Genomic DNA, 17,965 nt, shown 5'->3' with positions numbered 1-17,965 from the left:
TTAACCAGTTTTGCGATAGTGGGAAACGTTATGATCCGCATTTAGACCGTTTCTTTTATACTATTAGATTAAATGAAAAAAATCAGTCTTCAAAATTAAAATATTCTTCTCTTACGTTCTCACACTCAGAAGCATCATGGCATTTACTCGTTTACCCTGCAAATTGTGGAATGGTAAGGTGATTTGATTTTAAAAGTTTAAAATGAACCCTTTAAAGAGATTAAAGCAACCTTGATACTAATTCTTAGCAGTACGGACACTCATAGGCAAGCATGTCCAAAACTTAAAAAGGTACTTCCATTTAAGAAGGAAAAGAAACAAAAAAAACAGGTCAGAAGCATAATGCATTGCGGTTCAGTGATTTTAACAAGCTTCTTTTTGTCAATATCTAAAAACTGTCATGAAGAAAGTGGGTTACTATTAGATGCTCTTTTACAATTCGAACTTTCTGAGTTTATCGACCACTAAAAGATTTTAGATAGTCATAATATTACAGTGAGGTTTTCATCGATGGGTTATATGTATATTCATTGAGGAGATTGAAGCTCCAAATGTGGGCAGGGTCTCTCTGGTTCTCCTCTTGTCCACAAAATTCGGAGGTCTCCTCTCTTCTTTCCCAGAGTCAAAAAGGTCCCTGCAACAGTGGCATACTTGTAAGTAGAGCAACAAAACGCAACTGCTGGTCACTGCTACCAAAATGTCAGTATCTTTTTTATAGATTCACTAATTGTATATCAATCAAATATAAGAATCTGTATAACTTCTTTAGCTGTTATGCAACTCTATATAGAATTGTGATAGGATCCAACAATTCTAAAGTTACATACAAGGCTCCACATAATAGTATGGCCTCAAATGGCCAGAGTCAGAAGTGTTTTTTTTAAATAAAAAAAATGGCCGGAGTTAGAAGTGTTATTGAGAAAAAAATCAAGACTGGTGATATTTTGTTGCTGCAGTATGTATGAACATCGGATGTAAAGTACACGCATGCAGCTGTAACTTACCAAGGGTAAATGGAACAATGTACAGCAAAGCCGGTTGACCATGCCCATCCATCATGTTGAGGGCCACATACGTTATGAGGAGACCTGCAATCCAAGCATTAACATATCATCCATAAGCAAGAAGAAGACACTGGGCTTGAATCTATATCTTTACTCGTAGCCCATCAACTAAGCGCCCATTTAAGTTTGTGGTACTAGCATGGCAATATAATCAATCAAGTGCAAGATTTAGCTACTTGGTCTCAGCTTCATCCTACGCATAATAGGCATAAATAACTTCTGCCTTGTTTATCGCATTTCTAATTGTGCACTTGGTCTCTAATCTAGACAACTCACTTCTACCATTCATTATAACCTCCTCAAATGTATATCTAATTCAACAGTTTAGAATTATCAGCCTTATTTATAGCCTGTTATTGCGAAGGATCCTATCAGCATGTTCGTCAGAAAACACATCTGCTGCAGAAGGCCTGACAATCTTCCACCATGAACAACGAAATCTAAAGTATCCGGGTTTAGCAGTTTTGTACCTAGACCATAGGCAGTCATTGCCCACACAAAGTATCCTGCTCGAAGACTTTTCTTTGCCAGCCAATCATACCTGCAAAATGACCCACATAATTTGGTTTCTGGTTCAAGGACCTGATAGACAATTACCAAACTGACCCACCAACCCTGCCTCAACCAAATGCCGACGATTGGTATAATGACATCATTAATTCACATTGTGTGCAGGTCTGAAGCTCAAACCTCAATGAAAATGCCACAAGCAGTCCTGGTAAGATAATGTCACCAAAGCCTATGATACTGTAGCCACCCCAGGGATCAAACATCCGTGGGATCTTCAGTAGCATTGGAATTCCATCTTCACCACTTCTGTCACCACGAGCTACCTGAAAGAAAAAAGAAGGAAACAGGAGCATATTCATTTCTTTTATTGGGGTTGGCTTATCATCCTCACCGACAGATTATGATGAGGGAAAATGGTTTTACACAGCTACTCACCACTATCATCACACTCTCATGGAACCACCATTTAGAAACAAATACCCAGAAGATGTCATACAAGAAGGCACAACTGAGGAGAACCGTCCCAACCTGATAACATAAAGATTTTTAATAGATTTATCAGCACTGAAAGGCTTTCAATCCCAACAGGAAACATTCAGCTCTATAGTTTTGTACAGTTAATCATTTAAAAGTCCGAAATACAAGGCTGTTTTGATTTTAGTCTATCTTACAGAAGATGTCTGAAAAATATAACCATTTTCAAGACTGAATTGTCAAGGCCAAGATGCAGAAATTGAAAATTTTAAGATCCAGACTATATTTACAGTTTTTGAAGTAATAATTACATCAGAGAGCAGAACAATAAGGAGAAGGTACAAAAGTACGGAGTATTTTAGGATATTTTTTTGATCTTTAACCAAAAACCAAGTTTTTTAAATTACCTTGAGATTTGGCACACGAACAATCTGAAGAACTGTGATTATCAGCGAAATGCCCTGATTGAAAAGACAAATTTTTTAAGTTGAAATTAATTGGTTAGAAACTTCCATTTAAATGTTAGTAACCACAAATAAGAAAAAATTAAAAGTAAAATAAGACTAACGTGCCTGTAAGGTCAAATATCCATGCAAACACGCATTCATAGAACATCGAAAAAAGAAAGTAGCTTGGAAGCAATGTCAAGGATAGGGACTTCAACAAAGGTACATGTGTCTAAGTGTATGCTTGCAGGTATAGGGTGGTGACACTCATTGTGATATTTCTGTCAACAGTAGCATTTTGATAGGATAGTCTGACCTTTAACTGGCTGAGAGTCATTTTGGCAAATATTTTTTATGCTCAATTATAAGCTAGAAGAACATGTAACCACAGCATGGGAAAATATGAGCAACAATGAACCTAAGGACAAAGTCAAGTTGCTGGCTGGGAGTCTATTCCTACTTCAGAAATTCCTAATTCATTAGTAGCTTTTTTCTAAAACAAGAACAAAAAATGAATTCATGGGATAATTTTTTTTTCTCGTACATCATTTGTCAACAAATTGGCACAGCATCAATCTAAGCATGCTTTAGTCACTGTTCACTGAATTAAGCAGAATTACTTTAACACATACTATGAACTGTGTATCTGTTATCAAGAAAAATTGATTAACTTTGGGAAGAGTGGGGAGTTTCAGAAAGATAATCTGTCTAGAAAGGAGAAGCAACAATGAAATGGCATGGATATAGTGGGGAAAATGAACCCTACTGAAACTTAGAATAAGTAGCTAATATAAATGAGAGCTAACAAAAACAAGATAAGCTAAGAAAACAACACAAATGTGGCTTACAAGGATATCTTGACCTATCCAAGCAAAAGAGATCTGACGAAACACTGCCCAGATAACAGAAAATGCTATGCAGAAGGGACAAACAGCCAATGTCAGATAGGAGACAGCTCCAAAGAAGGGTACTTTCACAAATGATTCTGCAGCATTCTGGAAGCATCTGAAACTATATCCGGTTACTTGTCAGTTCCAATCTCTGTAATCTATTGATAAAAGAACCTCAGTAAAAAGAATAAAGAGAAGGCTGAGAATATGTTTCAACATATCTTGGACCTTTGCATACTCCAAATATTGGAAATAGTTAGGTTTGGAGATAACTCATCGGCAATACACATTATATAACTATATAAGGGAAACAGGACAGAGAATGCATTTCCAAGGAGTATAGCCATTGCAAACTGATGTCAACTCCCACCAATGTCAAAAAAAATAAAAAATAAAAAACAGGACACAACCATATTTCCTTTTTCCTTAAGAGAGAAAAATTTGGTGGCCCCAACAAATTGATTCTATCAAGGAGAAAGGAAAATACATATAAAAAAGTTAACAGGAGAATCAAAATGCTTACCATGACAGCAAAGCCACCAAACAAGTTTGCAATCCCTGTAAGTGCAAAAGATTACAAGGTTCAGCTTTGACCACAATGATGACAGAATGAGGCAGTTCAACTTAGTAGCTTCATGCATTAATTTTAGGTTCACTTGTTTCAGTCAACTGGGAATATAATTCAAGATATACCCTTAGGGATTTTGCCTAAAAGTAAGAGACTAGCATACAGGGCAGACTGATATATTCAGTGTCATGTTATGCTTGAAACATTCACCTTGAAGGCTTGTACACATAGAGAATAGCCTTTCAAAATTGTAATATGTAGAGCACTAAAATTTCCACCAAAAACCTAATATGCAGTTTGCTTTCCATGTCTAATTGCTACCAAAGAGCATGAGGGTGCAATGCATTACATAACAATCGACTTCTTTATTGGGTCATTAACTATATGATGTAATTCTTTATCACTTAATCTTTGTCCTTGGGGCAATGATGGGGCTAATGATGTTGTAACCAACGCAAGGGAAAATGGAAAAATTTGACCTATGCATATTATACACATTATCTTAACACGTGTTAAAGAACTAACTATATAATTTTTTCACAGAACTGACTGTGAAAATATTTCTAACAAAATACCTTCATTTAAGTATCTAAAAGTACCAATTCAACAGTAGAGAAACATATAGGTAAAAGGAAAGTAATGCTGAAACCATTAGAGACTATTAAGTAAACCGAGAAATAAAGGATAATTTGAACTTAAGCTATATGAACAAGGGAGCCAATTTGGTCAGTGCTTTACAAGAGAGGTGCACCATATGACAAGAGACCCACCTCTACTCCTCCAATACAGAATAAGACCACCAGAACTTCAATAAACCAACTTGACATGAGTTTGTACAGCATGACTAAGAAACAGGAAGCAACCACAACAAATAGGATCGCTGATGTCATGTTGATATCCACAATACCACCAGAATGAGTGCCTTCTGCAGGTAGATATTCTTCAGAGGCATCCTACAATAGGGGAAAAATCTATTAGTTCTCCTGAAAAAGTCCATAATTTTCAGGGAAGAAAAAGATCCATACTGTAAAACACAGTAACTATCTGTGGAACGGCAAATGATGACCTTTTTTTTTGTAATAAAAAGTATCAAATGTATATAAGGCAAATGATGACCTTTAACAGCTTGTCTTGCTCAATGGCTGCTTCTCTGGCTGTCCATGCAGACCAATAAGAAGCACATAAAATGGTACCGACTGCCATGAGCCACAGAAACACCTCAGCCACATCAACTACTGGACGTTTTGGTGAATATAGTGCCAACGTAACTGAATAGACACCATTAAGATGAAATGTGCAGCCGCGTGAAAATAGTGCCAGAAAAGATCAGCTAAAGTAACTGAATAAACATCATTAGCATAAAGAATGAAGCCAAATGAAAATCAGTGCGTACTGCCTGCGAAGATCAGGGCCAGAGTAACCGAATAAACAATCATGATGCAAAACATGCAACCAAACGAAAATCAGTTTCAAAAAATAATTACTTACTACCTAGCTATGACACTAATGCATGGCATAGGAAGTTATTATGATATTAAGATTGTACAAGAAACATGCAGAACAAAGAAATGCATACCTACGGAGCCGTTCATAATATACTTTTCCAAGCTGGCACCGGCATCTTGAGGAAGCATAACAGCAGGTATGCCTATTTCTAAATCAGTTTCATTCCCCTCGCACACCATCTTAAAAAGTTCTGCAAACAAAATACAATAATTATAGACTGAAAGCAAAGTTTTGTCTTGTGCTCTGCTTCTGGTGCTTCTGTTTTATCATTGTAGAACTGAAATCTACAATTATAGCATGATCAATATGGAACTGGAATAAAGATTTTTTTTTTCCTTCTGCAAACATCTAAAATTAGTATAACTGCAATGGAAATACAGTAAAGGAAAGGGAATATTCAAATACCTGTACGATAGTTTATTATGAGGATTGCTGAAGCACCAGCCTCTTCAGCAATATTTGCCTTTCTAGTGAAGCTACAGTTACCTCGGTGGACAAGAATGACCTCCCCTGTAAGCTACCAAAGCAATGAAATTACATTAAGAGTGGAAACAATTCAATGTCGTCTTGGACACATTATGATGAAGTAAGAGAAAACAGATCTATGGATGAAAACTTAAGCATGCAAAATATGTGGTCATAAATTGAAAACCTTATTTTTGGGTTTGCTACAGCAATCAGGAGGATCTGCCAGAGCAAGTCTAGTTTGGTTGGCATGCTTCTCTTTTGATTCCAAGGTAGGTCCAAAACGAGCACCAACACCAACGTACTCCTTGTCTTCTATATGATCAACCCAAGTAGGGACTTTTACCTAGTAACAGATGATAATCAATGCAATGGACAAAAACCTTCATCAGGATTTAATGCAGAACACAGTGACTGCTAAACGAGACAACACTTGGCTAAATTCAATAGCTGAGAAATAGATCCGATAAAATGGATTAAAAAAAATATAGAATAACACGCTTTTTGAGTAGTTAATCAAAACATCCAAAAAAAGAGATTTGCTTGAACATACTCTGTGCCTCAGCAAATGAAATACATAAAAGTGAGAATTTACTAGCTCGAAAACTCATTTGACAAACAAATATTACTATACTGAGTTGTAATTAATATTTTCCACATTCTTAATTCACATCATCGAAAATTCAAAAGTTCCTTTTTCCCCTTTCTGCACTTTCCTTTTCCGTCCTTCCCTAATCAACCGAACAAAACTGGATGAAGGAAAAAGCAGGCAAAACCAACTAAACGGACTCCACCACAATCACCCAGCACAAATAGTTTCCTTAGAAAAAAATCTTAAATTAACCACAAAATCAAACAAACCAAGACAAAAAAAGGTTCTCTTCTCTTTCCCTTTTTTTCTTAGCAATCAAACAGAAAAGATAACAACACAAAACCAAATCAAATACAATAAAAGAAACACGTCAAATATGTTTGGAAAAAGAAATAGAAAAGGAAGAGAGATTAGGGTTCTTAATTCATTTACCAGAACAAAGTTGTTCTCGCAGCCGGGCTTTTTGGGAGCGACGTCGTCTTGGTGAACTATGTCTCCAGCTGACCCCAACCTCGTAGTAAACACCAGAGCAATACAAACTATATAAAAAACTCTCTGTATATCCATTTTTTCATTTAAAAAAGTTGAGTTAGGGTTTAATCTAGAGAGAGAAGAGAGCAAGAAGAAGATGAAAATGGGAAGAAGCTGGAAGGAAAGAGAAGGCGGGGAGGAAAACTATCGTGAGAGAAGAGTAAAGCTAATATTTCTAGTTGTCGTTTTGGGGCTGAAAGATGAAATTCACGCCGTGTGGGAACGGCTGTTAAATGGAATCACTTCTTCCTGAGGTCCACGCGCACATATCTGACGCTGCAGTGTCTGTCCAGTACACGCGCTTTTCAGCTGGGCTTTGATTGGTAGGAAATGACGTGGACGTAGTGGATCCTCGCGGGGTGATGACGTGATGTGATGTGTCCAATAAATTTTTGTTACCTTGATTTTTTTTTTCTAAAAAGAGAAATCTTAAAAAATAAGTGAAAAAATATGTATATCTAATAATTAATAATTTTAAATATATTTTGCTTAAAAAACTAATTTTAAATATAATACTAATTATGTTCTAGATTATATTATAGTGATTAATTTTTTATAATTTAATTCAAAATATAGTACATATTTTGATTGAAATATAAATATTTTTAAATTATATTATTTATTATTTATTATTATCATAATTTATTGTAAAGTAGTAAAAAATAATATTTTTATCATAATTGGATAAAAAGTAAATAAATTAGGTTAAAAATTAAAATAATAAACATTTGATTATAATGATTCATATACAATAGATGTAGGGATAGTATTCAACATGTGATATGAGAGTACCAACCTACTCCATTTTGTTTTTTCGTAATGTTTTATTTAAAATTAAAGTAAATTTAATTTTATAACGAAAATTAATTAGATAGAATTGAAAATAATTATTTATTATTTAAAAATAACTTATTTACATATATTTTTTTATATAATTTAATTAAATTAAATCTATAAATATTTTTATAAAATAAATATTTATTTTTATTTATATTATTCTTTATATTTACTATTTTTTAATTTAAGATTAATGATCTAATTTAGATATTATAAACAACTGAATATGATATATATATATATAATTGTTATTCAATTTAAATTCAAGCTAAATTTAAAATTTTAAAAAATATGTAGATAAAATTTAAATTAACTAAAACCCAATTCAAGACAACTTATTTTCATTCTTAAAACAAGAGAAATCATTCTAAAAAATCTTCTCAATTAATGGTTTAATTTTTTTAAAACACATTTTTTCGATTAAAGAAAAATAGGTTCTTACTACTCAAATAAAATGATTGATTTCTATGTTGTATCATAAATTGTTAGTAAATAATTAAATTAACATAAATATCCAATTTAATGATGAGAGAAACATGTCTATTTTTTATTTTAAATATTCTGCTATTGGAATACCAAAACTTCAATTTATAAATATTATTATTTTATAATAAATTTTGTCAATGTCTATCAAAAAATAATACTTTAAACTAATTTCGTGTGCTCAAATTTACTACAACAATTTTCATATTTTATTTTATTTTTATAGTATAAAAAAAAAAAGAGCGCAAAGAACAAGGAGGAGGAACGAAAAATGATCTAGTTATGGACTGTAGAGGTGGGGTCGTTGGAAAAGGTAAAGCGCGTGGGATAACCTTTTATATTGCCGTACAAAGTTACCGGCGATTGCCTATATAAAAAATCCGTACAGACCGTACAGATAAGGTGTCGGGATAAAAAATTACGTGGTAGTAATCACGTACACGCAACTCCATTAAGCATACCTATATATGGATGTCTTACTGGTTAAAATAGTGTGAGCGAACAAATTACTGACACGTGGAGGAGGAGCAAGTGAACCGACCTCATGACAGAACTACACTCTCTTTAACGATACGGTGCGGAAGCTGCGCAAGAGTGGGGCCCTACGTGGGTGCAACTACAACTTTTGGCAACTTATATTTAACACGTGTGAGATCTTGACTGATGGTCGATTGGCACGTGAGAGATTTAACATGTGTGGGGTAAAACCAGATGAAATTTTTATGGTTTCAGAGTGAATTGTCAGGATGAGATCAACCCCACCAAAGCTTGGAGCTCAGAAGTCAGCACCGCCCACAAAGTCTTTTGTTTTTGTTTTTTTTTTTGAATTTTTAATTAAATAATGATATATATATATATATATATCTTTATTTGGAAAAATAATGCTAACATAGTTTACAATAACGTGAAAACAAAGGGGAAAAGAAAAGGAAAAGAGATACCCTTGACTTGGATTAAGAAATGATTAATGACATGATAAAGGAAAGAGAACTTAGATTTTCAAATAATTTAAATTTATTGTAAATTTAAATTTTATAAAATTTTCAGATAATTTTTGACTTTATTCAATTCAATCTTCTACCTATAAAACAACAGAGTTTCTCATATAACGGCAGAAGATAATAAATATGTCAGTCCCATTTCTGGTTCTCATTAACAGTTTTCTCTATTCCTCTCAAGAGTAAAGAAGCTATGGTTTCAATGTTATAATAACAAAATCAAACACCAAATGTTATAATAACAAAATCAAACACCAAATAACTAGCCGCAAATTTCATTAGAAAGCCATAGTTCACCAACTGTATAATGCATCTAAGCACCCTAGTAATGGCTATACCATATATATGTGTGTAATGGACGGAAGGAACAGAAAAGATCAAGGAGTGTACCATCATCAATTCGATCATCCATATTTGAAGTATAAATTATCATCATATCATCAACTATTCTCCTAAAGACACGATAGTCTGGTTCTTCAAACCTACCATTTTTGCACCTTGTTGAAGAAAACTCAAGAACTTTTCAGTTTTGTTCCCTCCACTCTTGAATCGCTGAACGAAGAGCTCGGTTAGGAACAAGATCCCGATGAATAAGCCTAAGGTTTGTCATGGGTGAAGTATCGTGTCCATTCTCAAACCATTCCATCAAAGCTGATGCTTCATAAGTAAAACCATCTGCCGTGACATGGGGATCCTGCATCACTTCCTGCAATCATGAGCAAGTAGACTTAATACGTACTCGTTATTGAACTTAAAAGTTGGTGTCCTGGCAATAGAATAAACAAATGATTCATCTAATCCGCATTTATTTTTGCTGATTGTAAAATAATAGAGCTGAACTAATTTTCTCAAAAGTTCATAAGAATTTCTTAACGTGCAACCAACTAAACTATAAGTATTGTCAGAGTATAAATTAATTTTATTTTATGCTGAAATAAATTAACAAAAATAAAAAAATAATTATAATTCGAATGTTAAACTTTTAAATCTCACAACATGTTAATTGATAGAGTTAAATTAATTTTTCAAAAAATATAAAAGTTGACCGGAAATAATATGATTTATTATATATTCATTTTTCAGAAGAAAAAATGTAGATTTATTATTTGTACATTAATGTTGGCAATTACCAGAGCGGAATAATAAGGAATTTTATCATCTAATATGTGAAATAGCAAAACTGCAATGATCTTAATAGTTAGAATACAAAGACGTTTAGCAAGAATATCTTAGCAAAAACTCCAACAGAAAAATCACATTCCAAGATTATGTTAAGAAGAAGAAATCTGGAGTTACCTGTAAAATGGGACAAACAAAATATGATGGAGTCTGCCTCTTCTCTTCAGGACGCACAAATGATGATGAGGAGAATCCACAAGAAATTCTTATAGGTTCAAGCACCCTCCATACCTCAGAAACAAGGTCTGGTCTGCTTCCACGATTAATCTCACAGCACCTCAAGGCTAAATCAACCAACCGCTTGGCATGCCCAAGTGGCCACTCTCCAGCTAATGGATCCAAAAGGGTGTCAAGATTTTCTTCACCAATTCTTTCTTGCACTTCCTGTGCTATACACAAGGGATTTCTTCTCGTCAATAACTGTAAGAGTATAACACCAAATGAATAGACATCTGACTTCGGAGATAATTCTTCGCCTTGAAATAACTGCGGATCCAAGTAAGGGATAGTGTCTGTCAGATACTCAGTTCTATGAGACCTAGATGTGGTCCCATTTCCATGATATTGTTGGATATGACAGACACTGAAGTGGCTAAGTTTGCTGACATAGTTAGCATCAAGGAGAATATTTGCTGGTTTCAGATTGCCTTGTGAAATGGCAGGAGGATTGCTGGAGTGTAGAAAGATGAGGACAGAGCATAACTCAGTAGCTATGCATACTCGAGTCTGCCAGGAGAGTGGTGGGCTGTTGCCTTTGCAGTTGAGTCGGTCTTCAAGACTTCCATTAGGGAGGTATTCATAGATTAGAGCCCAAATTTCAGGACAGACACCGATCAGAGTCAATAGGTTTGGATGCCTCAACTTACTCAAAACATCAACCTGAATTAACACTAAGGGACAAACTTAATTGCACTAGTCCTAATATAAAGATAACGTTTCTTTTTCTGTTTTAACTTGAACAGTGAAGATCAATACCCAACAGTATTCAAAGAAGTATTGCACTTTATATTATATTGATATTCAGAACGAAAACAAACTAAAAGTTAAAGCACCTTACCTCCAGCTGAAATTCTGAGGGGCCCTGTAGGCTATTTGTGTGCAGGATCTTTACAGTTACTGGGGTATGCCGAAGTATACCCTTGTAAGTGCTTCCATAATCTCCTTCCCCAATCTTCAAGGATGGGTCGAAATTGCAGGTTGCTTCCTGAATCTCTGATACAGAAAACTCATGGAAGAACTGGTGCACATCCATACTGGAGTCTTCTGCTTGTTTCTTCAAAAGCTCCTCAGTAATTTTGAGAGCATTGTCACTCTTTTCCTCAAAGTCGTCCCGCTCTTTCTTGAAAATCTGTGATAGTTCCAGAGCAGAAGCCAACTCATCCTCCAAGTGTTTTATCATATAATCACTACTTGCAACTTGGCTTTCCATTAGCAATTTCTGATCAATTGCAATCAAACGCTCTTCATCTAGCTCCTGCTTCATCTTTTCAGCATTTTCTCTTTCTCTTGCTAACACACCTTCAATTTCTTTCCTGTGTCTTAACTCTTCATTGTACAATATTTCCAATGCTCTAGCCTGTAATCATTTACTATGTTTAGGAAATTGCATCGGATCAGATTTATAAATTTTAGCCTGAAGAAAAGAAGTTACTAAAAGGTAGCAGAATATATTGATGCCTATTCACATTGGATATTCCACTAAACACAATCTAGAGAGCATAAAACCATCCATTCTGGAGGCACCGGGATTAACTTTGGGAATTTAAACCCTCCATTTCTTCACATAACCAATTAACTGTGATCCCATTTATACCAAATTTATAATCATTATTTACTAAAAGTAAGTTCCATGAATTAAAAAGATTATGTTGAACTCTATGACTATTCTAATTAAGAAAATCTAATTATTTTATAATGTTTCAATCATTCAAAAATGTAATTACTCGTTGAGACTAATCTCAACTTAGTCACTACAGTTCTATTAATATACTAGTGAATTAAATTATTAGTCTCATTAAATGAAACATTATGGATCAGCACTGCCAGACTATAATACATCTATAAAACGACTAATTTTGTTGTTTTCAAGTAAAATATAAAACTCTTAACCATTAAATCACCATTTTGTTAGTTGAATCATTCAAAATTTGATCCGCTGATAGTATTTTTATAAAATATTACTATATACAATTGTATTCATGATCATGAATCTTTCTTGTTCAGTGGTCTTTTCATATCCTATCTACAACAATTATATTATGTACATAAACTGTAATAAATTTATTGAAAAAATTATCTAGATTACCTTACGGGTAGCCTCAAGGAGACCTCTATCAGATTTGATGCGTCTGAGAGACTCTTCAAAAGCTTCTTTTTTTAATTTCTCAGCCTCCTCCATAGCTTGCTCGAGTTGATCGTAGAAGTGATCGTCGCCACCTCCTTCCTGCATAATTTTGGACACCATGCAGGACATGGACAAAATATTTAAATTTCTTCAGAAAATAAAAGATCCAGAAAAAAGCCACAGCAAGAATTTTGAAAAATGGCTTTTTCGGTACTCTGAATAATTTTAAAATTTGTGACATGTACCAACTGAATATATACCAGAGTACTAGATGAATGTAAATGATGATCTTCAGATATAGGCTGATTATTCGACTCTATATCATTTTCATTCCTGTGAGAAAAACAAAGCCCAACCATGATCAAGAAATAGAATATCTTAAGTAGGAAAATTAACATGAAGACACGAGACAGAAAAAAGAAATTAAGAAACCAAGTCATCTTTCCAAAATGCACTCTAGCTACAACCAGCAGCCTAGAAATCTCTCAACCGTCAAAGACACATAGGGAAAAACAAGTAGAACAGAAGAACATATATACCATGTATGGATAAGATGCCCTCTGCAGATAAACCAAAATTGACAAGATGGAGGCCCATTTTGGAGCACATACTTGGCTTTATTTGACTTGAGATCCATCATTCTCCTGCATAGTTAAAGGTTTTTATAAGCAACGTCAGCAAAGGTGCGAATTCATCTGCTAACTTGCTCGGCCATCGACTAAGTCCGATGTTTTCAGATTTCACTGATCCATTGACCTGAACAAGATCTGCACTCCAATATCCTCTCCAGATCATGCAAATGCTTTATCGTTGAGATCCATGGTACAGAATAGAAATAAAACAAGTAAATAAATGCAATGATTTTCAAGTTAAATGAAAATTATTTCCTAATTCATTTGTACACTGAATAGTGCTTGTCGGCTGCTGCTCCCATCACAAGCTTCTTCACACCATGCTGATAAATAAGTTCCACAATCCCCTCTCCAACAACATCCATTTCAATATGAAGTTTTTTCGCATTCACCTGCAGAAGAAAGACATGAGTGCCAGATTAAGCGAAAGTACAAGCAGACCGCCCATTTTTAAAGATATTCTTTGTTGCTTTCACGACCACTTATAGATCAAACCAAAGTTGACCTGAAAAGATGAACACTTCAATTGTAGTTTACTGAGCAGGAAAATTAACCAATGGAAACAAAAAGTGCAGATTTAAAAAAGTACCCTTTAGACAGCAAATACACTGAAAATGACTTAGGCATTGGAGTATTATCATCAGAAAAATACTCGCAGACCAACCAGTGTTGTTTTGCAAGTTTGAGGGCCAAGAAACTTGTGAAGCGTGTTATTTTAGAGGTTTTTTTGAAGTCACTATATATATATATTATATATATGTATTTGCTCCCGGAAAGGCATTATTCAGAATTTTGTTAGAATTGGGCATATTGAGGACTAGGTTTGAGAAAGAGAAGGCATATTCTTGTCAAGTTTAATTTTCTAGCTCACTAACTGTTCAATGATTTACCTATTTGCATAACAAAACTCCAACACCACAACAAATTGAAAACAAAGTCTTCTTAAAAAAAAAATGCGCTGCTGACTTTGCAATTCACTTATTGAAATACGGTTCATGACAAGCCACCTTTTAGAAATAACATTGTAAATATTCACAATTAGGGGGAAAGAGGGAGGCAGGAGAACAAATCAATACATATAGTTCATCGATTGGGAAAGAAAGTACCCCTGCTCGGCGACAAATGTCAAGGTAATCATCCAAGATCCTATACATGATTTTTATTTCCACTTCTTTGATTGTCCTGAGTTCATCTTCTCCAAGTTCGTCCACCAGAAAATTCCCATTAACTACCAGAATCGCAAGAGGAAAAAGCAAATAAAATTAACAGCATTTTATAGAATTTCTCTTTCTCATTACTCTAAAAAAAAGCGGATTAACATATCAAATGTTGACGCTACTCATGAAATCTCTGTAAAGCTTGTCATTCAAATAAAAAATACAAGGAAATAAAAATCTACACTGACATCGAGATCACCCATGTATATATTTGCATATAAACCCTGAAAGTACTGTTTGTAGAGAAACTTACAGATCATCTGGGCTGGCTGATGAACATGAAGAATACAAATAGTCCTGGCTTGGAGACTCTCCAGTGCCCATAACAGAGTCAACTTGCTTTCTTCGACATCTTTCCCGACAGCAACGCACACTGTATCATCATGAACCACGCGTGCCATTTTTCTCTGCACCTGTTCAAATCACCGAGAGCTGCCTACATGGAAGAGAAGTGGAAACATGGATATAAGCTATAAGAATCGCAATGCTGAATTACCCACTAATTTCCTTGTTTACGGGAAGGAGTTTCCAAGTCAAGTCAAGTCTAAGTCAATAATGGCAATGGCCGGTAGGAATTATAACGCTTTTGGATGATTTTTGTTGTGAATAATTAATCTATGGTAATGTATGGTAATTACATAATATAATAATAATAAAATTATATATTAATATATTTAGTAATAATATTTTTTTTTGAATTGATAGAATAATGTAATTGTATATTTAGTTAAATTATTAATTTATTTTTATTTTATTGTAGTCATTAAATTTATAAAATTATTTAAATTATAATTTTTAATAATTTTTTTAAAATATTAAAAAATAAATTTATTATTAAAAATAAAATTTTAATTTTTTTATAGTTAATATAAAAAATTAATTTTTTTGTTATAAGTTAAAAAATTTAAAGAATTATATATTGTATAATATTTATTATTATAAGTTTTATGATATAAATAAAGTAAATAAATAAATTTTATTGATAATAATTTTTAATTTTGTTAATTTTTAAATAATTAAATATTTACGTACATTCAATCAACTTACATATATAAATTATTTTCTTATTAATACGTACTCGATTAATATTTTTTTTTGTAAAAAAAAAAAGAAAATGAATAGTCGTATAAATATAAGAATTTTAAAAATACAACACTCGTTAAAGCACTTCAATTACAAATCTAACATAAATTAAATACTAAAGAACAATAACATAGTTTGATATTAAATATCTACTTTCCTAATTATATATTAATATTCTAAAATATTTTTTCTAAATTTTTTAAGAAATTAAAAAATTAAAGATTATAAATCAACAAGTTTTAATGTTCGAAATTGAGATTTAATCTAAGTCATTACGTGATAATTGAAGCAACCTACTTAACAACAAACTATGTCGTTCAGGAAGACATTCTATGAAAGCAGTAATTATGTTTGGTTTATTCACAAGAAACATACAAACTCCTATTTCTTCATGTGGATCAAGACCCAAACGAGCAATCTCTTCATACAGTTGGCTTTCTAGAACACGAGCTTGTGTATTTGTTGTAATTTTTTCAATTGTTTTTGCAACTAGTCTAACTTACTGAGCCAGATAATCTTCCTATGGGATAGTAGGCAAATATTTCGATTTCTTTTGTCTATAGGAAGATTGTGATTTTGTTGGGGTTGTAAAGTAAGAGTTTCGGACGTTGGAACATCGTTCATCGGATCCACACCCTCAAAATTAAAATTGCCACCTAAATTTTGTGGGAGTTGATGGTCAATCTCCTCAACGCTCATTGCATGTTCATTGCCACTTTTTTTCCTTTATCCTTGACTGAAACATGTTGTCTCACAACTAGCCCCATTGGCTCTATCCATTCCATACATTTATATCATTTTGTCGTAATTCCGCACATGTTTATTCTTTAGTTCAGATGCTTCAAGTTGAGCTTTTGATGAAATAATATCTTAACATTTAAACTATATAAAATAATGCAAACATGTGATAACTAGGTGATTTATCTTTATTAGTTGCTACCACACCTCCTCTTCCACTTTAAATCTTTCAGTTGTCAGATTTCAGGAAAAAATCATTCAATCTATGTTTAAAAACATCATACCATTTGAAGAATTATATTTTTGATGCAGTTGTGAATCTGCTCTTTATCAATGATTGTGTTTGGAAATGCATTCCTCAATTCAATCACGATACAATTAATAGCTTGTGTGATGAATGTCCCACTAGATCTACGGCCCAACAAATGCTGATTATAAAAGACATCTACTAATACATCATCCAGAGAATCTATACATTGGATAGTGTTACTCCCTCCATCTACAGATCTGTTCCTCCTTGCCATTTTATAAAATAGACAGCATAAAATTAACAGATATAGTTATATACCATAGAACACCAACAAATATAATCATATAATCATACAGTCATATTTAATTCAACACAAACATATATAACCAACATATATAATCATATATCATACAAATTCTAAATTATATTGTTCAATTAAAACAATAAAATATCTCATAAGTCATAAACCATACAAATGTCATAAACAACACATGTGGTTCAAATTGTTATCAAACATTATAAGCAGCCCACATATCAGCTGCTATATGATCTCTAATAGTTTCCCCCTTCCTTGTTTCCTCAATACTATCCCTAATGTATATTGATTTAGTTCATTATGATAAATGTGCTGAAGTTTTTCATCAACCTCTGCAAGAAATTCATCATTTGGATCTTCTCCCCGTAAGTAGTTGTGCAAAATGCAACAAGTAAATATAATGCGATTAAGAGCCTTGATACGATAATAAGGTTTAATAGAGCTTGAAATAATTAGGAAACATTTCTTAAGAATTCTAAAGGTACATTCAATTGCATTGCTTAAAAAAGCATGATGAAGATTATAAATAGTCACGAGCATTGTGTGGTGGATTCCTTGAGTTTTCACTTAAATGGTATCATTCTCCCCTATATGGAGTGATTATTGCATCATGCAACATGGAACTGGCATCCTTGAGGTAGAACTTACCTATAAACAATGAATAAATTGAGTTATAATTTTTTTTTTCAAACTTATACATTATATATTAAAATTCAATATATTTTATTTACCTTCAGGAATAACTAAAAGATTCTCAAGTTTGTTTAATGCATGCATTAATATTCTTGAATATGATGTGGTGTCCTCCCACCTAGCTAGGACGTATGAAAATTTCAAATTGA

General features: G+C 33.2%; 2 protein-coding genes across 3 annotated transcripts; both read right to left on the bottom strand.

Moving 5' to 3' along the window:
- Window positions 1–329: 329 nt before the first annotated feature.
- On the bottom strand, window positions 330–7,228 carry SPPL4 (SIGNAL PEPTIDE PEPTIDASE-LIKE 4). The gene is made up of 14 exons (XM_022050542.2): window positions 6,948–7,228; window positions 6,111–6,269; window positions 5,864–5,975; window positions 5,529–5,648; window positions 5,069–5,220; window positions 4,723–4,905; window positions 3,908–3,942; window positions 3,343–3,505; window positions 2,456–2,509; window positions 2,010–2,102; window positions 1,755–1,897; window positions 1,535–1,605; window positions 1,005–1,088; window positions 330–634 (listed from the first exon to the last, which is right to left on the bottom strand). Exons 1-14 carry the CDS (start codon window positions 7,080–7,082, stop codon window positions 528–530), a joined length of 1,611 nt encoding a protein of 536 aa, XP_021906234.2. The 5' UTR covers window positions 7,083–7,228; the 3' UTR covers window positions 330–527.
- Window positions 7,229–9,611: 2,383 nt separating this feature from the next.
- On the bottom strand, window positions 9,612–15,282 carry LOC110820954 (U-box domain-containing protein 33-like). Of its 2 annotated transcripts, XM_088220919.1 has the most exons (9): window positions 14,990–15,282; window positions 14,626–14,747; window positions 13,790–13,911; window positions 13,427–13,531; window positions 13,148–13,220; window positions 12,849–12,986; window positions 11,601–12,119; window positions 10,661–11,422; window positions 9,612–10,070 (listed from the first exon to the last, which is right to left on the bottom strand). In XM_088220919.1, the coding sequence occupies exons 1-9, from the start codon at window positions 15,135–15,137 to the stop codon at window positions 9,888–9,890; spliced, it is 2,172 nt and encodes a 723-aa protein (XP_088077045.1). In that variant the 5' UTR covers window positions 15,138–15,282; the 3' UTR covers window positions 9,612–9,887. The 2 variants fall into 2 exon arrangements, with proteins under 2 accessions (XP_088077045.1, XP_021906291.1); XM_022050599.2 differs by lacking the exons at window positions 13,790–13,911; window positions 14,626–14,747; window positions 14,990–15,282 and adding an exon at window positions 13,644–13,783.
- Window positions 15,283–17,965: the final 2,683 nt, after the last annotated feature.

Source organism: Carica papaya, chromosome 5 (assembly GCF_054855325.1).
Source record: "Carica papaya isolate Zhongbai chromosome 5, ASM5485532v1, whole genome shotgun sequence".
In the NCBI taxonomy this organism is placed as follows: Eukaryota; Viridiplantae; Streptophyta; class Magnoliopsida; order Brassicales; family Caricaceae; genus Carica; species Carica papaya.
The sequence above is the reverse complement of the archived record's forward strand: the minus strand, read 5'-3'. Positions and strand labels throughout refer to the sequence as shown.